Source organism: Coffea arabica, chromosome 3e, assembly GCF_036785885.1.
Source record: "Coffea arabica cultivar ET-39 chromosome 3e, Coffea Arabica ET-39 HiFi, whole genome shotgun sequence".
NCBI classification, from domain to species: Eukaryota; Viridiplantae; Streptophyta; class Magnoliopsida; order Gentianales; family Rubiaceae; genus Coffea; species Coffea arabica.
Window position 1 is genome coordinate 7,371,366 of NC_092315.1, and position 25,178 is coordinate 7,396,543.

A 25,178-nucleotide genomic window follows, 5' to 3' on the forward strand; every position below is an offset into this window, starting at 1 on the left:
TTACCTCCCCTCACCTCCACCCTTCACCTCCACCTCCGGTCTTGCCCTGCCACTGAAATCCTCCTCTACCCCTCCCTCTCCAGTTCTCTCCCCCTCCCTGCCCAGCCTCCTTCCACATCACCACCAATCACATTTCTCCCCTCCTCCCATTACTTTCAATGTTTATTTCATAATTTTCTAGTTATTTTTGGCCAAATTCAATACTATTATCGCAGTCTCCAAAATCATATTTCAGGGTTAGATTTGGAATGTTGAAGGTAGTCGATGATTTTTTTTTTGTGTGAAAAGTTTTTTTTTTTTTTAAAGAAAAGTTTTCGAAAACGCCGCATCCGAAAGTTTTTGATAAAACACATTAAGAAATGTCCTTTAAAAATACACAAACTGTCTTGGAGTAAATAAACTTGTTAATTTTTGGAATTTGACCTGCTCTCAAGCAGACAACTTCCTATCTGCAAGAAAAACAAATAAATAAAATAAAGAATTCCTGTGACCACTAGAGACAGACAAAAGAGAACACCTTAATTCGAATGGAATCTGAATTCACTCTCCAGTCTCCAAAAAGATATTCACCCATCTCATTCAAACACAAAAAAGTAAAAGCAAACCAAAAGAACAAAAAGGAAGAACACAAACTGAAATTAAAAAAGAAAAAGGTACAGAATTATTTATAAAAGAACATCTCAGATTCTTTATGCTTCTGCTCCTGGACACTGCACTCTGTTTCTGCAACCCCCCCCCCCCCCCCAAACACCCTCTCTCTTCCTACCCCACCCTCAAAAAAAAAAAAAAAAAAAAACTCTCCCTTGCTTTTGCCTTTATCACCTCAAAATCTACAATCCCACCTCTTAACAAAATCCATGGCACCATCATCTAATGTGGTGCAGATGAGAATACACACACTACACGCACTACTACTCATCAGCAGCAGTTTAGTCATCCATGTGGCGGCAGCAACATGGTGTGTAGCCAGAAGTGATGCAAGTGATCAAGCTTTGCAAACAGCACTGGACTATGCTTGCAGTGCTGGTGCAGATTGTGCACCTCTTCAATCAACTGGGCTGTGTTATCTTCCCAATACTCTCATTGCTCATGCTTCTTATGCCTTCAATAGTTATTACCAGCGCAGGGCCATGGCTCCAGGATCCTGTAGCTTTGCTGGCACCGCCACCATAGCCAAAACTGATCCAAGTAATTTGTTTCTCTCCGACCTTTTTCAAGATAACTGGTTGCATGCGTATATATGTTTTTCTTTTGGGAATTTGTGTCTGATTTTATATATATATTTTTTGTTCTTTTCTTCATTTTGGATTTTTAGGCTACGGATCTTGTGTTTATCCATCATCTCCGAGGTATGCTTTTTCTCCTTTTCTTTTGTTTCATTCTCTTTCTGTGATTTGAGTCCTATCTTTAGTTGCATAGTTGCAGTTTTTTCTTTAAAAGCATGAATTGTTTTATTCTTTTGATACTTTCTTTTTGTGATGTAGTCTTGTTACTACTATTTAGAGACCCAATTTAAGCTTTAATTTTTTAGGTATTTTCTTTGGTAACTTAATTATTCTTACATATAAGAAGATGTATATCTTTACTGTTTCTTTTTGGTCATAGTAGGGGAGATTTTCTAAATTTTTTAGTGTTTTCATAAATTGATTCTATTGGTATTTATACATTATACAGTGTATAATTCCGTAGGATGTTGTAGCATAAATTTTAGTAGAAAACTCTTAGATATACTGGTTTACTGGTATGCTTGAACGAATTTAGCTTAGCAGACAATAATCAAATTCAAATTGTATTTTAATTCTTTACCATTTTGCAAATCCAGTAAGTAGAGCAGCCAACATTAGGATTGGACAATTAACAAAAAATAAATAAGATTACGAATATAATAAGATGTTAGACTATCCTTCTCTCAACCATAAAACTTGAATCCAAAACATTTTAGGCTCATATGATACCTCAATCTTGGCTGCTGGCTTGTTTCTGTCATTAGACATAGGACTCATTTGTGGCTTATTAGACATAGGACTCATTTTAGGGTTTGTTTGGATAGGAGTTTATTTGGATGATTTATTTGAGATAATTATTGTAGAACCTTTTATGATGTGATGTATGTGACATAAAAAGGTGATTGGAAAGATAAAAAGATGATTGGAATTTTTGAAGTAAATTATTTTATTTCAAAACTATGCAATCCAAACATACTCGAGATTGCAACCGTTTAATGTCACAGTAATTTTTGTTGAAATGACAAACTACCACCTTCTAAGTCAAAATCATAGTAACATTTGATCTGAGTTAAAAGGAGTAAATTTGTCGATTATTTAAAAAAAAAATTGCTGTGATATTAAAATTAAACTTTTAATAATATCATTTTTCACGAGTTATTAATATTCATAACTCAGAAATCGATCCCACATAATAATCTTTTGTAACAATTTCAAGATTATTCCCTTTTTAAGTCTAAAAGAAATCCTGGCTCAAAAGGATAAGCATTTATTTGGATTGCAATTCTTTTCAAAATTTTTGTTACGTTTTTCATGAATATAATTTTTTAATCATCTTTTTTCTTCGTATACATTAAATTTCTACGATATAATTTTTACATTTTTTATGTTTTTTATGAATACAATTTTTTATCATCTTTTTTTTGTGAAACTTTTATACATTATCTTTCTTTTCAGTCTTGTTTGGAAAGTTATTTTCTACCAAAAAATTTCTACGTTTTCGTAAACACATTTTTTATATCATATATATCAAATTATTACAGTAAATTTTGTATAAAAATTCTAAAAAATTGCAATTCAAACGGCTTCTAAAATTTGATGGAAAAATTTGGTCATGCAATTAACTTTTTTGACTCTAAGGTGACCGATGGATCATGGGGTGCACCGAGCGCCTCATGACTGATGTACATTGTATAGCATGCTTAGGTGTTCGTGTTTGTCCATTGTGCATTCTCACGTGGACGTATTCAATGGATGTCTTCCACGTGTACATGTGTACGAGAATGACGTGGCTGATTGTTTGAACGTGGCTTTGGTAGCCTGCTTTACTGCAGAGTTGGTTCTTGGGTTGTGTTGTCTTCAACGTTAGACTTAGACCGCAGGATGGTTCTTATTGTTTAGATGGCAATTTGCACGGCTGAGATCTTCTTGAAAGGGGGGGTACGACCCCACATCAGCACCTGATTCCAAAATTAGCATCGACCCCACATGTCACTATATGTGGCTGCCTTCTGTGACTGCCTTAGTAGAGTTTCTACTTCCATCGGCTCTCTCTCCTTCTAGATTATGATAGATTAAATTATAAGAATATTATCGTTGCAAAAAAAAAAAAAAAAAAAAAATCACCTCAATCCAGCACTTGTGGCTGTTGATATTGCTACACAACTTTGCTGCCGCGGTATGTTTGGCTAATTCCTCATAATGTGGTCCCTTAAAAAACGATCGGCTAAATATGAACGTGTAAAGTTCTATTCTCATTTTATACCTGTCTTGTCTACATAACATGACGGGTCAAGCAATTTTTTTAAAATAACTACGCCAAAAACAACTTTTTTTTTTTTTCGAAAAACAAACATGACTGTCATATCTACATGCCACGACGGTCCAAAAAGTTGAAATTTTTTATGGCCTATCATGCCATGTTGGCGCGACAAATCTGAAAGATTTAAAAAAAAAAAAGTTATTGTCACTTCTTGTTGTTGATCCAACATTCATCAATGACCGGCTCTCAACCATTTATATAAATGTGTTCTCTTGCATTACTTTGCAAGAAGTAGCAATTTTTCACCTCCATTTCTCTCTCTAAAATTTTATTTTCGTGTTTCTCTTCTCCTTCTCTCTAAACAATAGAATCTCTCTCTCTCTCTCTGCCCATCGTGCCAACATGAATTTTAACTTTTTGGGTCATCGTGCCATGTAAGCGCAACAGCCATGTTTGCTTTTTTTTTTTAAAAAAAAAAAAGAGTTGTCGGTATAGCATGACAGCTTGTTGGTTATTTTAAAAAAAAAATTGCTTGGCACGATGGGCATAGAACAAGAATAGAACTCTATACATCCATATTTGTTCGATCTTTTTTTGAAAGGATTACAGCTTGAGGAATTAGCTGTTGACTTAAAATGGTGGATTTATACTTTATAGTCTTATATTCTATAAGAAGAGTTAAATTAAATGTGCGGTAGGGAGGAGAGACGAATTGGGTGGTTTGATGAATGGTGTGCAAGGGAGAGATATCGAATTCGATCCCTTCCACTTACACTTAAAAGAGAAGGATTAAAAAAGTATTAAATGTGTGGTGGCCAATTCATCATTTAGTCATATTGGCCATTTAGGCAAATTTCTAGAAATAATACTCGAAAAAAAGTTATCATAAAAGTGGAGTCATGTGAGAAAGGTTTTTCTTTTTTACGTTTGCCACATTTGATGAATGCTAGGAAGTTTTTTCTTTGCTAATGTTTGCCGCATTTGACGAATGTGATGACAGTCCCCTTTTATTTTTAAAATGTTCTGAACGAATTTTTTTTTAAAAAAACTGTGTTACTTCAAGTAATCAGGTACGACAACTGAAAGCAGGATTTAAATTTTTTAAAACAAAAGGTGACTCACACAAAGGTTTTTTAGCAAAAAAAAAAAAAATTTTTTTGAGTCATTGCAAACAAATTTTTTTTAAAAAAAATGTGAAGTGACTCAAACAAATTTTTTTAAACAAAAAACTATTAGAGAGATGCGGCAACATATTTTTCTTTGTTTTTTTAATCCAAGGAATCTAACTATTGATCAACTGTTGATCAAAGGCTAGATTTTTTTGATATTCATGAGATACTGTTTGAAAAAAATAAAAAATTAAAAAAAAGATAACTTTTGATCAACAGCTTTTATAGTTGTTGGATGGCCACAAAACATCTATATATACTCTCAATTTTGAATCTTGAACTCGTAGCATCCTCATTTTTTGCTTTTCCATTTCTTTCTCCCTATTTTTGGAGAGTTGCAGAGTAGCAGAATAGGCAGAGAGAAATGGAGGCAAAAATGGAGATGGTGTGGATTCAAACTTCAGAATTGGGGCTATATATAGATGTTTTGTGGCCATCCAACGACTGTAAAAGCTTTTGATCAATGGCTCACTTTTTTTCTTTTTTTTTTCCCAAACGACATTCTCATGAATATTGAGGGAATTTAGCCATTGATCAACAATTAGATTCCTTGGATTAAAAAAAAAGAAAAATATATGCGGTGACTCTAATAGTTAAAAAAAAAAAACTTTGTGTGCTGAAACTTACTTTTTTTTAAAAAAAAAAAATTAATCTTGCTTTTAGTCGCCGAATCTAATTACATGGGATGACACAATTTTTTAAAAAAATCATTGAGGACATTTTAAAAAATTACAAAAAAAATGTCATTGCATTCATCAAATGTGGCAATATTAAACGAGAAAAATTTTCCACATAACCCCACTTTTGTGATAATCTTTTTTCAGCATTATTTCTAGAAATTTGCCACCATTTAGTGAAATTGGGCTTTGGCGCTAAAATTAGTGCAGTTAATTTTATTTTAGATCATTAAACTATAGATGCTTTCTTATTTTAGTCCTTAAATTTGAATTATGGACTCTTTATACTTTAAATTATGAAATTTGTCCCACTTCAGTATAATCATTGTGCTGAAACTAACAAAATCTTCCATGCCACTTTGAGCATTCTTGCCAACTATATTTGTTCGATTTGACGATTCAGTCAATGATTATATTGAAGTGGGAGAATTGTATTATTTTAAAATGTAAAGTGGACTGAAATGGATGCACATTTATTGTTGAAGGATCTAAAATAAAATTTATCTAACTTAATACTATAATAATATCAGGAGACATAAGTTGTATTAATAAAATGATTTCAAAAAAGTAAGAGGACTTGCAGGTGATATACAGTGTTAATCTTTGTGACAAATGTAAAGGTAACTTATGTTTAGGTAGGTTAGCTTGCAATACAAGTAAATCTTCGTCGTAATTTATTTGATGTCTAAGCTTTGCAATATGTGCTTTCGGCCCTTAAAAGGATCAAATTCAAACTTAATTATCCTAAGTTCCTAACCAACAAAATCAGCAATCTGGATAAAGCTTGCAATCTCTGCCCTCAAAACCAAGTTCAACTGGTGGGGACAGGGGCATTAATCTGATGATTGTGAAGGCCCCCCCCCCCCCTCCTCCCCTCCTCTCCCCTCCCCTCCCAAAACCCAAAACCCTTCTCTTAAAAAAAATTTTAAGGAAAGAAAGAAATCACAATTTCCAGCATAACTAATCAAGTACAAGGTACAAATGTTGAAGAGACGAAAGCTTAAGGTTGTGTTTGGATTGCAATTTTTAGAATTTTTTGTAGAAAAATTACTGTAGCGATTTGATGCATGTAAGGAAAAAAGATAATAGGAAAATGTGATCACGGAAAACGACGCAATTTTCCGGCGGAAAATGGCTGTCGAAACAAGGCCTTAATCTTGTTGAAATACGGCCAGAGAACTGTCTAAGCATTCATATTGATAATTAAAGACTATTAGATGAATGGAAAAGTTCAAGAAACGAACGTATTATATTTAAACGTTCAAGCAGAATATTCTGATGGATATCAAGACTGTAAAGGTAAGACCCTTAAAATATTGGATTCAATGCCTTTCAAGGAACAACTTGTAATTTATAATAAAATCAGAAACTTGGAATCTGTAAATTCTTCCAATTCATTTTTTTTTTTATTCAGGGTAAGAATCTTAAGTTTCCACAGCCTGCAATTTAGCTAGTGATCTACATAGAAGAGATTGTATCATATTTATTCACATTATACAAAGAGAATGTTTGACGGCTATCATTCTGCTGTAGCAATTTTTCTTGTAAACCATCATCTGTAAATGTGTTATAAATCAGGGTGATGGAGTGATGATCCCAACCAGAAGCTTTCAGAAACCACTACATACATGAATTGCTTATATACTCGTAATATTGCTGTATAAGAGTTTCTTATGTTTTTGGACCTGGTTTGAAAGAGGAGAGGAGAAGTTGGCTAATTTGATAAAAGGAGCTTATGGGCAGATGTCCTATTCATTCTTAGAATCGGCACACAAGAGAAGGCTTAAAAAGATGATGAATCAACATCTAATCATTCAATCATGTCAAGCATTGCCTCTATCTGGATCAACACCAACCTAAACCATAGAATCATATAATGTAGTATCCCAAATGCAAATAAGGGAATAGAGAAGAATGGCAATTTTCCCCGAAAATTTGCATTACAATCTTGGGATGCACTTCTAGGTGGTCCTTTCGGCATCTGCTTTTCTCTTCTATTCTGTCACTGCTCTTTTGCAAGGAATTTTGGAAAGGAAAAGATGGCAAGTTGGCCAAGGGGATTTCTGAAAGGTGCTTCAAGGGTTGGAGTGCAGAGCATATTATTGTCCATTCAAAGAACTAAGATTCTGGCCTTCAATTTGTTTCGATGGCTAGTCTTCTTTGAATTTTCACTTCTTTCTCTTCTCAAACTCCTCATCTGCCTCTGCACCTGCTGTATCTGCACTTGCATTTTTTTTTTCTGTTAAAAATTTTGGCCTTTTTTTACAGCCTAAATTTACAATGCAATGCTTTGGATTTGAAACTTGCAGCGCTGCAGGAGGACCACCTACCGTAGGCGGTATGCCAACCAATCCAATCACTAGTCCATCTTTGAGCGCACCACCACCACCGGAGACTAAACCCTTAAACAACGTTGGAGGCTTGAGACCAGGGCTGGGTGGTGGAATTCCTGCAACACAGAATTCTAAAGCTGCTTCTCTACCATCCTCTACTGCGACTACCTTAACTCTTTCATCTTTCTTGCTTGTACTCTTTCTCATTTCTGAACCCTAATATTGCCCTGAGAGAGAACAGCAACAGGGCCTTAAGTGATTGTGAAGACTAGGTTAGTGAAGTTTTGTTAGGTTTGAGGCTCCTTGTCTCAGCCACTCAGCAGTTTTGTAGCAAAAAAATATTTAAGGCTTTTGATGTAATGTTCTCTTTTGGCTGCTTAATTCTTTTCAAGCCTTGGTCCCAATTGGAGAAGTTTAATTCATGCATTCTTAGTTGGACTACAATTCAACTATTGGAGTTCTCACTACGGCAATCTGTGATTTCTAGTTCCACCTTCTTTTTCCTGAATTCTCCATCCTCTTAAACCAACTTGCAAAAAATCCACTGAAGTTCTTGGAAAATGTTGGTGATCACCAAAACGAAAAAGAGCAAGGCTTGTGAGTGTTTTCTTTGTTTGATATTTGCAGAGCGACGTATCGAAATCGTTGACAGAAAACCATGAAAACAATAAAAATTATAATTTCAAATTCAAATTCTGCATATGTTTTATATATCTAATGGTGATGGTGTATATACCGACCGACTGTGTATATAAAATTAATCCAACTTATAAGCTGGTGCTTTTGAAAGAGACTACATTGAGGGTCAAAATTCATCTTCAAGAGTGCAGTACGACTAGAATAGGAAATTCATATTCTCTTAGTCAAGTGAGACCTCAATACTTTGATTTGCCTGTTTACAACTCTTGCTTCACCCGTAACTCCTATAACACACACACACACACACACATTTTCTCTCAAGTACGTAGCAAGAAAACTAGAAGAGGACCTTCTTCAACATTTAATTGTAACATGGATAACTCTGTAAATTTCTTTTAATCTTCCTATCATCCTATATAGTAATAGTATGAAAGCCGTCTTCAAAATACTGAAGCGCAAAGATTGGAATTAACATGCTCCAAGTTTGGAGTTCATCTGGCATTGAATTCAATATCTAGAATTCAACTGAAGAAGAGACCTGAGTGCAAACGAGAAAGCAAGAAATGTAGTGATGAGAAAATATAAAGATAAGATGGAAACGAAAATCAGAATCTGCAAACTGCTTATATTTGCTTCAACTAAACAAATAGTCATGTTTGTAGCTTATAGGTTAGTTGAAGTAGGGTCAAATCAAGGTTCTCTTTTGTTCAATTTGGCACTAATTATTTGAAATAAGTGTGCAACTAACCTGCTGATGTTTGGTAATCAATATAGAAAAAATACTGCTTCTTCATGCACTATATTGTGTATCCCCACCCACATATCCCCCTTTGTCTTGACATATTAAAGTCTAGGCCTTAATTTACCATTCGACTCCCCATTCAATCAGTTAAGATGTCTAATCAGTTATGTGTAAGAACTATATTTCAATTAATGTTCCAGAAATAGCATTCCAGTTAGTGTGATACACTCCCTCCTCTCCAAAGCTTAATTACCTTTGGTTCAACTGGGCATCTCTCGGGTTGTCTCACAATGTATATTTGATCACCGGCTTCATTGTACATATCCTGATTCCGGTGCCATGTCCACAGAGCATGTGTCTCATTCTTCACCTGCAGATTACATGAAGAAATATTGTCATCTTTTGCCTTCTCCAAAGTTGTATCCTACGGTCTATCCTCAACAGGAGATACTAAGTTAATTGTGAGAGTATTAAAGCACCAAAAAGCAGGATATTTTTTCATTTCAGTGATTGGAAAAGCACCCAACTACATGAGACTCCAATGTTCACAGTTGGAAGTCTTGGTATCCCAACCAAAAATTCCCTCAACGAACCAAAAGGTACAAATTTCAGCTTGAATATAAATAAACTGATATAACTTAGAAAAAAGAATCCTATTTCAGTTAAAGACAAAGATCCCATTCCCTAGAGCAAGGCATCCAAATATCATACTAACTGAACAAGTTTTGCCTCCAACTCTCCAGATAATATTTGAATATAGTTCTCCAAAGCAAATTCTAGTGTACAATTGACTGCTCAGGTTAGCTTTCATGGCTCCTCTAGCTGGTGCATTTTGAAGTTAATTATTAGTCAATAAGTTGTAATGCTTTCTTTGGACTAGTATCTGAGGGGGAGGGAGAGGGAGGGAGGGAGAGAGAGAGAGAGTTGCACCTCTAGAATACCATGTCCAAAGCTACTTTCCCTGTATGCACTATAATCTGGCTGTCGATCCCAACAGAACTTTCCAGCTGCTGGACCTGATGTAAAATTGTAAGCACAAAATCCACCCATATAGCTGTCTGGAGTTGTGGATGGGTCTGGACAGTTCCCTGGTTCATCAGCATGTTTAATAGCCATTTTCTCCCTGTTACCACCATCACCAACTGCTATGTATACAGGCCCACAGGGATCCAGTGTGTAGTTGTAGACTCTGTTTGATCTCTCATAGGCATGAACCTATAGTTTAAACAAGTCACAAAAAAAGAAAACAAAGCCTCATTGAGATCTCTAAAGCATGAAGAGGATTTTGTTTTACAGATTGCAGTAAATGAAATTACATTAACATAGCACTGAACTTTTTTTTTTTTTTTGGTCACGAATCAATGAAGTTTGACTAATTATGTTGGAAAAAAGCATAATGTAATTATAGCTCAAAGTAGTTAATGGAAAGAATTACCAAAATTTGTATGATAAGCCTAAACAATATATGCTTGTGAACACAGCAGCAATGGTGGAGGACAGGATACTGCTGTTTCTGTGGCTATGAGATTGCACAAAGGTCTAACCAGGTTAATAAAATAGAGAACAGGAACTGTTCAATGATTTGAAGTAATGTTGATTGAAGAAGAATCATTAGAAAATTGATAAAGATGATTTTCTTATGCTAGAACGAATGACCAGAATATGGATGGAGCAAATGAACCAGGTATAGGATTTACAACAAGGGCTTGTCACCAGCAAAAGTATACAGCATGTGATAATTAAATTTGTTTCAGTAAGATTTCAGATGATTATTTCCACATTTATTAATTTTTATTACAAAAACTATAAAGAAATACAAGATAAAGCTGAAGAATAGCTTTATTGGCATTTACAGTATAAGCACTCACGTGACTGTTACATACTTACATGTCCATTGAAGACTATATCAACACCATACTTGTACAGTATTTCTTCCATCTCTACCCTCATACATTCAGCTTCCCTATAGTGAGCTACATATGTTGAGTACCATGGAGGATGCCAAGTTGCTACCAGCCAAGGAGTGACTTTTCTGTCAACTTTTGCAAGATCTCTCTTCAACCATTTGTATTGATCAGCTGAAATTCAGTAAGTTAAAGATGAGCTATAAAACTACTTCACATTCTTTTGGACATAAAACTAGACAAAAAAATCCCAGTTAATTGCTGATGAAAAAGTGACTACATGTCATAGATACAGAATATGCATAATCTGACAAATTTCATGAGGCAATCAAAGAGTAGCAAAAAAAGGCCCAAGCAAGCAGATAGACGTGAATGCATCTCATCAATTACCTGACTTATTATATGCAATATATGCACCGAGCATTATGAAATGTATCCCTCCCGCATTGAATGAAAAGTAGAATGTAGACAAAGATCCACTTTCTTTAGATGGAAATGCAAACCGAGAACTATAGGCTGCAAATGTCCGATTCCCAACTTGTTCTTCGATCTCATGGTTTCCCTCTACCACCATTAGTGGTACTTTAGACACTAGTGGCTGCATAAACCTGCAAAAATATAATATTCTGTTACATTTGTTCTAATGCACAATTATGAAAGATATCTCTTGCACAGACGGTAAAAGAGTGAAGTAAAACTGAAACAATTTCTACTGTTCAATGTAGAAGTCTACAAGAAGCTAATGAATGTTAGGGAAGAAAGGGAAGGAATAGTCTAGGTCTAAAAAAGACTCGCAAAAATTACAGACTAAAGATGGATTGAGCGATAAATAAACTGGTGATGTGCACAATAACCATTAAGAGTTCTAGCAATTGCAAGTAATGCTGTAAACCAGAAGTTAATTTTGAGAGAAATCAACCTTCTTTATGATAGAAATAGACATTCTTACTCAACAAACTAGGTGTATGAGGCTTCTGGTCTCTTTTAGTAGCACCAGTTGCACTGACAGCAAAAGAAGAGCAGATAATTCTACTCATGGATAGCTAGTTCACTATTTTACTCATGCTGGAAGTTTCTGTTGCTTGCCTCATTATTACATGAACAATAAGTACAATGGACGAAAGTATTAAAGCTACCTTCCCCAGTAATCCCAACGAGGTTGATAGGTCTCATGGATGGGTGTATCAGGAAACGAGCAAGAATAGCAATCAGCGCCAGTTCCATTTGTCAGATACAGATTGGCGTAGGAAACATCCCCCACCAATAGAACAAGATCAGGCTGGTTGCTTATCAAGTGGCTAACAGTTGAAGTTGTATTGTATGTAAGACCAAGGTCTCCCATCACTGCTATTCTGCTAGGGTAGTTTTTTGGACCTGAAGCAGGCATAGTCCTGAATTGATAGATATCACTCATTGCTGGTATTGAAGGATCTCCGCATCGATAATAATATTCAGTGTTGGGTTCCAATCCTGCAGGGCACAAAACCAATCCCATCATACGAAAAAAAAAACGTTTTCACCAATACAAGAGCAAAATTGATCTCCTCTATTCTACTTAAAGAAAGCATGCAATTAGTAGCAATAGAAACAAGTACATACAATGTGAATTTAAAATAGATTCTAGTAAATGTACAACCATTTAATGTTTACTGAAAGTAAGATTAGGTTGGTTTTATTGGACCCATGCATCCATTTAGAAAAACTAGATGTTGCAGTTGGCTTGATTCAATTTAATTGAAACCAAGTGGAAGGTGTCTCGGAATCATTGTTGAGAAAAGAAACTTAACAACAATGTATTACGCACATTTGCAAGCTGCAAAACTATCAAATGAGACTTGCCTAACATCACCAGGCTGTATTTCCGGACTAAGAATACAATGGCAGGTTGCCGTTGAAATCCAGTAAGTCAAGAGAAACACAAGAGATCAAAAACTTAAAACCACTCAATTTAACACAACCAAGTTATGTGAAAACATTGTTCTAAAATCATGCCAGGGCATTAAACCAATCAATATCCTATTAGAGGGCACCTTGCATATATTTTACTCAGACATCACGTAAACCCTGACTTTATTTCATGGGTGTTTCAGCAGGACAGATAGTCTGAGAACCAGCTACAGAACCTTATTTAGCTTCTTCCAGCAATATTACATTTTGACCTTGAGATGTGGCTGACAATCATGTGACAGGACTCAGAATCCAATCATAAAGCTTGGACGGTTCCTTTCTTATGTATCCAACTAAAAATTATAAAATTCTATGTTTGAAATAAGCATTACAGCTGAAATGATCTGTTGCTCCCAGATTTGTAACTTTAAATTTTGTTAATTCACCTGTAAGTCGGACATGATGTATGATCCCGGAGGTGTAGTTCTGCAAGCCTTCAAATGGATAGAGCTGGTTATAAATTAATGAATCACCCTTTATTTTGTGATTCAAGAACAGATTTGATTTCCCATAGTATAGAAAATTTTTTACAGTCTTGGGATTCAATGGTTTGATGTTGTCACCTATTTGAAATTCACCTGCAAACAAATAATATCACATTTGAGAGGATCATACTGATATAACAAACATCTATAACACTCTCTTCTGATTCATCTAACAAAAATCAGGCTCATCCTTACGTATCCTAACTACTAACATGCGTTCTTCTCTTGTAGCTCTCAAAAATGAACATCAATTCATAATCCAATTGAAGTTCTCACTGATACCTACGTCACAACTAATTCGAACTTTTCAAGAAGACATAGAAAGCATCAACTTATAAAAGGGCAGTCAATAAACTTCCATAACTCCCTTCTTGTTCTTATCTAGAATATTTTTTTCCAGCTCATCAATTTCTAAATACTCCTCCAAACAGACAAATTAAATGACTTCAAAATACTAGATTGAGACAGAACCAAGAACATACATATATCAATGAAATTACCTGTAATCCATGAAATCCAAGCTGAATCATAATCTGAAGAAAGGGAGACTGAAATTTGTTCAGGCTCAAAACCTACAACATTTTTCTGCACCCTATGATCAGTATCTGGCAAATCAATTGCATTCCCTCTAAAACTCTTATCCAAATCAACTGTCACTGGCTTAAATGGTCCTTCTAGAGTTGTCGGAATTCTCCCATCAACTTGCACAAGGTTCAGCAAAAGAAACACAGCCAACCCAACAAGAGCTCTCCCTTTTAGCAAAGCCATCTCAAGACTTTGCATGCAACAGTTAATCCGTCCTTATCAAGAACTTATGCATAGAAAATTTGATCAAACAGCTGAGGAACAGAGACAAAGAAGAATAGGCGTGACAAAAAAAAATCAAGAGTTGAGAAGAGTAGAGCCTCCTAAAAGACAAAAGAAGGCAGAAAATCAATCAAAAAGATATGAAACAAAGAAAAAGAGAGGAAAAAATGGGTGTCACAAATGAAAAGGTCGAGTCTTGAGAAGAAAAGAACCTCCTAAACGCTAAAAACAGGCATCAACGAAGTTGCTAAACGTTAAAACTTCTGAACCAAGTTTAAATTACAAGTACATTTACCAAATGGGTTCAATCTAGAATTGTAAAACACGCACGAAAATATGAGAAATTTTAAAACTTTTCGAAAAAAGTAAACAAAACGAACTGCTTTATTGCGAAGATGGCGTGAGAATTTGAGGGATGGAAACGAGATTTGTGCAATTTGGCAAATGGCGGTTATGTCAGCTAATCTGTGTTCGAGAAAAATACAGGAGACATGGGAATCCTCGTTCAGTGTGAACAGCCGTTCCTGGTGAAGGCGCTTCCTTTGGTGACTGATTTTCGTATGGGCCATGTTTTGTGAATGTGAATTCGTTCTTAGTGTGCCCAACTTGTACTACTCTTGCAATGACGAATCTCTTATCTGAAATGGGATATTCTGTCCGAATTCGATGTAGATTTGTTTTTGTACTTGCAGTAAACAAATCAACAGACAGATCCGAAGAGCGTGGCTCCTCGTTGAGAGAGACCTCACCTGTTAATTTTGTCCCAAAAGAAAATTAATGTGTTAATTTTGTACAAAAAAAAAATAGTTTAATAAATATCGATGAGATATATACAGGCACACCCACTAGAGGTATCTTTGTGCAAGGCACAATCAAGGCTTCTAGAAGTTTAGTTGAATACATTGTAACAAAACTTTTTAGTACATAATGAACAAAAACATAGGAGAAAAGTTAAATATCAAAATAATTAAAGTCTGCTATTAAGAGAAATTTCATCTATGAAATTAGTTCTCAATTTATTGTGATTTGGACAAAAAAATTTTAACGAATTTTATGTGTACATAATGATACCAAACAGAAGAGAAAGCAAATTCATTATGAGTGCATTATCGATTTAACAGTAGTATAGTTTTAGTTGTAACTAAACAAAAATGGCCATAATGTTTCTAACGTTTTAATAATTAGAAAAAACTTAGAGAGCCACCGAGACTTATTACAATTTTCAACATCAATAAAACATACAAACTTGCACATTTTTCTTTCTTTTTGAGAGAAAAAGCTAGTTAATCAGTCCATTTAAATCCTACCTAATAGCATTACAAACAGGTGAGAACATGAGTCTGTTTGGATACCCCAGATTTACATAATTTCCGTTGAAAAATTGAGTTCCATGACGTGGGTTTTTTGAACATATGTCCCTCATTAATCTATATGAAAAGACTTGCAATTATGATAGTTGTGTTGACAGAAAGCTGGATAGACCGGGAGTATGGTAACAAAGCTGCGGGACCACCTAAATTTCAGCCACATGTAATAGCTCACAGAATGGAATGATAAGAATTAGAGAAAGAGATAGAAGAAGGTAAAGGAGGTGATCGCAGAATAAGGGAGAAAAGGGGGGAGAGAGTAGGGAGAAGGAGAAAGACTGAGATATTATTGAGGAAGAAGATCTGTATTACAATCAAGCTACCTCTCCATAAGACAGACCCCTTATTTATACAGATCACAGCCTTCAGCACAAGAAGTGATCTGCAATTGGTTAACTAACTTTCCCGCCCAATAACTAACTTTCTAATTCTGTTGTAACAATGCTCAGTCACGTGACCCTTCCTCTGTGATCACATTTCCTCTGCTCATTTCCTTGCTGACTCATCTTGGACGCTTGTACCTGAAGTCTGAACTGATACTGGCCATAACACCACACCCATTTTTGGTCAAACGAATGGTTACTACCCTGGGATTTGTAGTTGTTGTCCTCAAACAAATTTTCGGATTTCTTGACAAGACCCAGAACATTCTACATTTGCAAATGAGTTTTTAATTAAAAAAGTTTTAGCATGATTTGGGTAGTACCTAGGTTTGTGGCTCCAAAATTGAGGTTTGTAGCCACAAACATGAACTGATTACAAGAGGTTACAGATATGCACGATCACAAACAGAGTATAACCATGCATTGATAGACTTGTCGAGATTAAATATGCATAATATTTATAACTAGTCGTGTTTGTTTGCCAAGATTAACAAAAACGGACAATTTTGTCGAGCGGCCTTGCCTTCCCCCTAGCATTGCCCGAATGTCCATGGATATTTTTTATGGTTCTTCATTAACGATGGTGTGTATTTCTATAAGCATTGAACATATGAACCGCCATTGCATCTCTCATACCAATCCATTGGTCAATCATTTCGGTGGCGGCGGCGACAGAAGGGAGGGAATGCATAAGCTGTATCTCTCGATAGGAAAGAATTGCACCGTGAATATCTGGATCTCCTCTATCAGGGTTTGCAAAGTAAAGGTCATTCGACTATTGATCTCTAATGAAATTGTGCACAGCACAACAGGCAATAATTACATTTATCTAAGTAGTCATTATGTAGTTTGGCACGGCGTCCCGTAAAATAGCAAATCTTCTCTTAAGGACACCAAAGGTTCGCTTTATGACATTGCGTAGAGCACAATGCCTGTAATTAAAAAGTTCCTTGGTAATGGCAAATTTCCCCCTTCTCCGACCACTTACATCCGCTTGATGTCCACTATAAGGTGATAAGAAATCGGGCAAGTTTCGATACGCAGAGTCAACCAAGTAGTATTTGCTTATCATAAATGTGTTTTTTGGGCCCAATTAGTTTTGAAAAATTCATGCTAAATCTACATACATGGATTTTCTCGTATACCAGGGGGGTATTGGGAAATGATTTGGGCGCGTCAGAGCCCCATCCAAAACACGAGCACCATGGGCACTTCCCTTCCAACCTGCATACACGTATACAAATCTCATATCGTGATCGCAAACAGCCAACACATTTTGTGACTGCACTCTGTGTCTATTAGTATATGCCACCTGCTGTCCACTTGAGACAGAAACATGTATATGTGTCCCGTCAATGGCTCTAAATGCCTCCTTTAAACAGAAATTGAAGTCATTGCGAAATTAGATGTATTCAGCCAATCACTTATCACTTATCAAATCACTTATCAAATTAAAATAACAAGTTCCACCATACTTTCCATAAAAAATTTAAAATTAAACAAGTTCCTGACTAACCCTTTCATATATTAGCATGAATGAAAAAAAAGGAGGACATCAAATAATATTAATGCTTTAATGATTGTTTGACATCATGGAGCTAGTTCAAATTTTTATTTTGCGTTCTAAGCCATTTTAGTTTTTCTTTCATCTTACTACAATGAGTTTTCCGCATTTAGTTTGTAAAATAAAAAAAGGATATACAATATTAAGATTATATATATCCAATATGAATCGAAGCACTTGTAGGACAAATCCCATGTATTACTCATCCAAGAAAGGTTTAATCCATACTTGTCAAAGGAGACTTTTAGAGCAAGACTTTTAATTATGTGTTGAATCTTGAAGGGCAAATCTTTGGCCGAAACTAGAGTATTATTTCAAATTACCTTGTACATTTAATTTTTGAGTAAATCTTTCCTACATTGATGGTGTATACACTATCATCATTGGATTCATGACACGTGTGCAAAAGTTGAATTTCAAATTCAAATTTGGTTTTGTCATTCATCCAATACTGATAGTGTATACATTGTCAGTGTAGGAAAGATAAATCCTTAATTTTTATGTTTAAAATTCGCATGACCTACCAATTCCAGAATTTAACTTTCAAAAGTAATTGAGATGTTTTAAACTATTACTTCAATTATTACGAACAATATGCATGCTGCCATTATTATATGCATAGACTAGTAATAGTTGCTTCATTCTTTACCACATTCCAGTGGTGTCATTATTGTATTTATCATTTCGTTTGTTAGATTTCTTTTATTAAAAGCAATCCCAACGCTACTCATATAATAACAAAAACATATATAAAGATTCTTTGAGACCCAACTGTTCAAACTTAATCAGGTGTATTAGCTAGCCATATCTCAAACTATGGATAAAATCTACTGTCATTCAGAATTTTTGGATGGACTTCATCCTAGCGCCTTGCAGTGATGATGAATTGAGTGAATATACATAGACTTCCGATGACTTAATGAATATTCTGATGCATTGTCTCCAACGAGTGGTTGAATTGGTCCGCAATCATTAGCATCCGCATATTATGGCTCATTATAACTAAAGTCATCACAAGTGCCTCCTTTATCGTAACCTTTTTCTGATGATGCTGGGGGACAAATACACATTCGGACAATACGTTACACAATCTCATAAACGAATCTACACTTAACCTTGTTGCATTCATAATTCGCGTGTGGTGACTTGATATCAGTTTTTCAACTCATTGTCGGCCAGTTAATGCTAATGTCCTACAGGATACCTTTTGGATTGGTCTCCATATGCTTCTGCAGTTGGCTCGAACAATAGGGCAGCACCAGCTGTAAATAGAAGATCATCTTTGTCCAAGGACGAGCTAGTCGCATGGCCATCACGGCATGCGTTCATTTTTTGGCATGGCAAAAAAAGAAACTACCAGCATATACTACTAACTATGGGTTTGGTTCCTAAAGTGGTTGAGGGATAGAGCAATCAGTTCACCAAGCGGTCAATCCTTATAAAGACAAAAATCTGTGATTCCTTTTACTGCTTCAGCGAATAGAGTAACCTTGCTGTTCATCTGTGTTAGTACCAGCGAATATACGCAGTCTCCACGATGCCTTGTCCGCCATTGCACCACTTAGTAATTGGTATCGAAGAGATAAGACTCCTGCCAAGGCTGCACGACAGTCCAGCCAGCATGGAAATATTGTTCAGTCTGTGCATTGTCATATTTCTTTATGCTATGGCAAAAATCTATACAAACCAGTTTTAAATAAAATAAAAGGCAAACATCTACCATCTGTCAAACCAACTCACTTCAATCTGCAATTATGCACGAAAGTCCAAAACATCAATCGGCACTGGGGAGTTACGTATTGGTTAGTAACCTGTTCATGGAACATAAATTGAAGTCATAAATTTGGTTGATGAGTAAATTTGGGCCCTCCAGACATCAGTTCATTTAGATGTCCTTAATTGCTATGAGAGTACGTATTTCCATTCATGGGAAGGTGGCCATTTTGTCCTCACTTCAATCTTCAAAAGGGTTCCAAGACTTATACATATACAACCTTGATTTTTTAAAGGTTTCTATACCCTGTCGATCATTTTGCATCACCTTATACACATACAACCTACCATCCAAAACTTTTGTAATTCGTATAGACTTTTAAACTTTGCATAGTGCAATTCATTTAATATACGCAAATGTGCACAAAAGTCTAAAGCTAGTAATCCAGAAAACTTGGCCTAGTACTTGGCATAGTAATGCTCAATAAACATAAGAAAAATCTTATACAGGCAAGTCATGGTTAAGAATTGGTCCCCTAATTTTGAATCAATACATAAAATAAGGGGAGAGGAGTCAGCAGGCAAGCAAGTACTTCGGTCAAATTTAAATTGACCAAAAAAACTTTCCCCATTTGGAAGAAACTAAAATACAAGTAGCATACCACATCATGAAAAAAAAAAGATTAGAAAAGCTGGAAGGTTGTTTAATCCTAGTAGCGCAGTGAAAATTCTCTTCATGTTGATGCACAGGTATCCATACATGACACTACTCTTCCCCTGAGCCCTTTTGCGAAGCAATGTCCAGAGAGTTAAGCTAGTACTCCTGAAGATTGCATGCCATAGTTAGGAAAGTCTTATGCCACTTGTCGTCCTACAATTGTGAAAGAGCAGTGAGATTCCTCCCTTTATGAACGCTTTCGAACGAGTCGACAACCTGATTTGCCATTGTAATATCGAATTTCTCAAAATCGGTTTCTTGGTGATCCTTAATCAATAGTTTTTCTGAGGCTAGGTTGGAGAGCAGTTGGCATACTCAACGAAAGGATTGTCAGAACTTCTACTTGATTTGCTTCAATGAGATCCGTGTACAGAGATCATGGCCCCTAGATTGTTTGAAGCTCGCTTACTTCCTACTTTAGGAGCTTCTTCATAGCATTCTGCATTTGGCCCACCAGTGAACATTTCCTCACTAAATTGCGAACTTGACTGCCCTCCTAAATGACTAGGTCGATTTTGTCGAGCGACAAGTAAAAGCGAAACTGCAGAAGAAACAACTTGGCCCCCAGTGGCAATTTCTCCTTCCAAAACCTCAGATAGTATCGAATATTTGTTGATGCACTGATGGTATCTAAAGTTCCTATAATCCTGATTCTCCTATTCAAAAGAAACTAACAAAATTGAGCCCTATAATCTCATTTATTAAACCCAACGAATAGGAGCCAAAAGTATATAGTATTATTGTAGGAAGTGAACCATGGGAGCCAAAAATCAGATTTTAAACAAGTAGAAAGTCAACTAACAATTAATATTAAGCACAATAGTGTATTAAGTGTCAACAGTAAAACATCAAAAAAAGTTCCATTCTCAATAAGAAAGACGTTGGAAGGGTTTTTACTATTTGCAAATTGGTCCACTAAGAGTCATCGGCCAAGAAGCATCTCCTATTCTCGTCCCAACCAATTCCAGTTTCGGACGAGAGTCGCAAACCTTTTAACTAGGCAAAGGCACACCAAATCCTCTTCAAGCACGTGTACTTCGAATCGTAGACAGTTCAGCCATACTACTTTCCCCAGGTGGAATTGGGGTGTGTATCAAGTTTCATCCAATTGGCTTCAGATGCAATGTTTAGATTCCACTCTCCACTTTTTTTTCCATTCAACGTATGTCATACAGAAGTGCATCCCCATGTTTTCATTCCAATGAGCCTTTGCAATTCTTGGATTGTTAACAAATTGAAAACAATCCAAGAATTTCAACATAGTTCGGAACTTTTATTACATGCTATTTTTCCAATCACAGCATCAATGGAGCTGTATAGTCAAGCAGCTTTTATATATCAAATTTAAGGATTGTCATTCCAAGTTATTATAACATTTTGATCATTTAAATGCAATCTTTGCCTTAACCAAACAGGCACATACGTGCATGTACATCTACTTATTGAGTTTTTTCAAATTTACATGTTATCAAAACGACAATCTGGATGCTAAAGTTAGATGACTAACCTTACAAATTCGCTACAGCAGTTATCGAGGCACTATAGCACATTTAAACCGCTTTTTAGATTTTTTTTTAATTCTTGTAAATTCTTTAAAAAATACTTGTCCTTTTATAATAAAGAAGATGTATAATCTTTATATTTGTTCTAAGCCATTTTAAACTACTCCAGGTTTAGCTCTACAAGACTATGAAGTGTGAATAAAAGAATATACTCCATCACCTATAAGCTTGACCTTGTGCGCTACTTCTCTTGCAGTTATCTTGAAGTACATTGGCGGTATAGAGCTTCTTAGTTAGGACAGAGCGAGCTTTAGTGATCATAAAGTTGAAGACATCATAAATATCTTAACTATCACTCTACGAATTTGTTTTTGGTACCGTACTAAAAACTTTTTTTTTTCTTTTGGATACACGTAGCCATACATAACAAATAAACTACCAAGTAGTAATTTGAAGTCTCATAGTTGAAATTCCGGTAGCAAATGGCAAATACCATGCCACAAATTAAATGTGGATGTAATAGAAGAAGTTCCAAAAAGTTCAACACATATTGAACAGCACAAATAACTCAGGATTAGCCATGTTCAAGCAATAGAGTAAAGGATGAATTCACATGGATGTTTGAAAATATTTACAGGGCCTAAATTTGAAGAGATCACCATGAAAATGCAACGTCAATACACGTTCATGCACGTTTTATTAGTCATAGGGACTTACTCTGAAGTAGTTAACTAGGGATTCGATGTAGTCATTCGAGTCTGTGACGGAGTGGATGGAAGAAGCCTCAGATGCACGAGCGGGAGTTGGTGGACTAAATAGTGATCTCTTACGCTTGTTGGGCATTTACTCCATGTCAAGGTGTGTTAAGAGGATGCAGGTCATGAGGGGCTACACTAGAGACAAGTAGAGCCAATTCCGATTCGACGAGTAAGCTTTCGTTAGTTTGTGTTCTTCGTTACCGAATAGGAAGGGAGACGAAAATCTCGAGGAACTTGGCTATGCTACTACTCTGTGTTAAAATAAAAATTATACCAAAAATAAAAAATTCCTTTGATGACGCCTAAATTGCCCAACTCAAAACAAAATAGACGGGCAGCAAAAAAAAATTTAACAACTCATCCAATTTGATGAATTAGGGCTGATGCATACCCAGTAAGGGGTGTGCTGATGCCGCATTTTAGAAAGAGAGACAACGAACCTCGTTCTCAATTGGGGAACCTTATTTCGGAATGCAATTCAATTTGGCCTTTAGCAAGCAGGAATAATGGGTTATCACATGAACGATAGTCAGACAGACACTAAGCTTGGTAGTCGTGTCAAACGAAACCCAAATGGAGAATTGAGGTGTGCAATCTTTGGCTTTTGAGGCTATGGTTTGACAACTGCTTGTTTGGATCACTGGCACCGTGCTTCTCGTCGAAAGAGGGCTGCTCAAAGGGGTTAAAAATTGCAGCGGTGATTGGACAGGTTGGCGACACAAGCTACGAAAGAACTGCAAGCGTTCACTGGCCGTCGGACTTTTCACCTTTTCTTTAGTGCTCTTGATAACAACGGGTTAATTTTAAGAAAAAGTTTCATGTGTCTGGCAAGTTATGCAGTTGAGTGGAAATTAGACAAACAAACTGACCAGTCACGTGAACCCTTACTCCAATAAAGTTTTGGCAGAGTTGGTGGGTACCTTAAAAGCCAAATGCTTCTCAAACCAAGTGTAAGAAAACTGACGTGTCCAAACAAAGTTTTGAAAACTTATTTTTGGGACTAAATTAGGCAAATCAAATTATGCAATCCAAACATATTCATTGTCTCACCAAACAGCTCTAGAATACAAATAGCAATTTTAGATTAAAAAAAATATATGAACTGTCATGCTTCCAAATCTACATATACAAATTCGGAACCAACAATTTGTTTGATTGCAAAAATGTTTTCTTCATCAAAATTAAATTTTCTAATAATATTTTGTTGAATGACACTCTAAGTTGAAAGTCTCAATGCTAACTTCTGCCACCAACTATAATCCTTTGACAGCCACACTCATTTCAACTAATTAAATCGATAAAATATTACCAAATCCTTCAACCAAATAGTAACGATATGTCTAGTTCCACGCCTAGAAATCATCTCAAACTCTAATTACATTACCTACCATTTGGAACAACAAAAAAGGATAAAAGTATAAAGTCAGATAGAACCGGTTTAAAAAAAATTCTGAAATCTAATATTACATTTCTTTTATTCTCAGGCTATTATTTGCTAAAATTAAAAACCATGAAAATAAACTATTTATCATGGATACAAGCTAGCAATTCAAAATGAAGAGATATGAAATATTTTCTTCACATCCTAAATTGCTGACCCTAACAATTATTTTACACACCTTTCATCTTATCCAGTAAATATGCATTTTTCACTATTAAGAAACTTTATACAAATCAAAATATCAAAATATAATTATCTATCCATAAATTAAGAGGCTTTGATTAATTTTTAATTCCACGGGCCTCATTATCTCCTTCCAAATCATCGTTTACCTTAGACCTTCACTTGTCAAATTCTTCCTTCCCCATTCTAATGCTATCACCCTATTATCAAATAATAATTTTAATAAATAAAATATTAAAATTGGAATGAATATATACAATGGCATTTATTATTTTATGAGAGAAAAAATAGTTACAATTCTTTCATTGTCAACCTGAAGATTCTTCATGTAATTACCACCTGTCCTCTTGTCAGCCTTAGGGAATTTTCTTTCAAACCCAAAAAAGGCCAAAAATTAATTTTAGAATAAATAAAATAAAAAACTGCAAAAAAAAACATGTTTCCTTAGATTTAGGGGCAAAAAGTATTCACATCATCACATACAAACTTCAACTTACCTATTTTAGGGGGAAAAAAAGCTAAATGAAGGAGCAAGTGACGAGAAAAAAAAGAAGCAAAGGTTTCTAATCAGGAGGCAAAAAATGACAAAAAAAATATTACAACATACCAGAGAAAGACGGTAAGAGTAGAAGATCATGAATCATGATTAGCAGACTAAGTAAGAAAGGAAATATCAAACCCATCCTTGATTTCTTGCAACAAAACCATTCAGTTAGTTCATTATGGATACAAATGAAAGAAAACGCATTAACTAATCCAATAGAGGAAAAAAGTAGAGTAAACTATTAGAATGAAAAGCAAACCAAAAAAAAAAAGAAGAAGAAGGGAGTACATAGTGGAAACTAAATGAGGAAGCTGCAATGTAGATGAGGATTTTTTAGTTGTCTTTAAGCAAGAAGGAGAAAGGAAATAAGGTGAATAGAAAAAAAAAAGGAAAAAGAAGAAAAGAAAAAAAATGAAGATAGCTTCCTCAAAAGAAAAATGTGACACGTGTCAAAATGAAGGGGAGCTACTTGGCATTCATTGAGGTGAGGTTACTACAATAACTCTACTTTCTTTTTATATAATAGGTTGTGTGTGTATATATATATTCATGATAAATTAAATAAAATTTAAATATATAAATGTCTATACAATAATGTGTAGATACTCTGTGTCATTTTTTGAACTTTTAATTTTGTCTTTAAAAAAATTAATTTTTATCCTAACCACTTGATCAGATTTGCTAATATAATCTCTCACAACTCCCATAAATATTGTAACTATTAAATTAACTATAACTGTATTAAAGAAAAATAACTAATAAAGTACAATATCTTTCATGAAGAATTTATATAAAATTTAATTTTGTAAAAACAAA

At 35.2% G+C, this 25,178-nt stretch overlaps 2 protein-coding genes across 2 annotated transcripts; one reads left to right on the plus strand and one right to left on the minus strand.

Moving 5' to 3' along the window:
- Positions 1-756: 756 nt before the first annotated feature.
- On the plus strand, positions 757-8,091 carry LOC113737806 (PLASMODESMATA CALLOSE-BINDING PROTEIN 1-like). The gene is made up of 3 exons (XM_027264977.2): positions 757-1,188; positions 1,316-1,349; positions 7,642-8,091. Exons 1-3 carry the CDS (start codon positions 858-860, stop codon positions 7,883-7,885), a joined length of 609 nt encoding a protein of 202 aa, XP_027120778.1. The 5' UTR covers positions 757-857; the 3' UTR covers positions 7,886-8,091.
- A 385-nt stretch (positions 8,092-8,476) lies between these two features.
- Positions 8,477-14,806, minus strand: LOC113736440 (purple acid phosphatase 15-like). The gene is made up of 9 exons (XM_027263402.2): positions 14,674-14,806; positions 13,883-14,221; positions 13,284-13,475; positions 12,087-12,420; positions 11,341-11,558; positions 10,934-11,124; positions 9,977-10,261; positions 9,300-9,416; positions 8,477-8,842 (listed from the first exon to the last, which is right to left on the minus strand). Exons 2-9 carry the CDS (start codon positions 14,163-14,165, stop codon positions 8,819-8,821), a joined length of 1,644 nt encoding a protein of 547 aa, XP_027119203.1. The 5' UTR covers positions 14,166-14,221; positions 14,674-14,806; the 3' UTR covers positions 8,477-8,818.
- Positions 14,807-25,178: the final 10,372 nt, after the last annotated feature.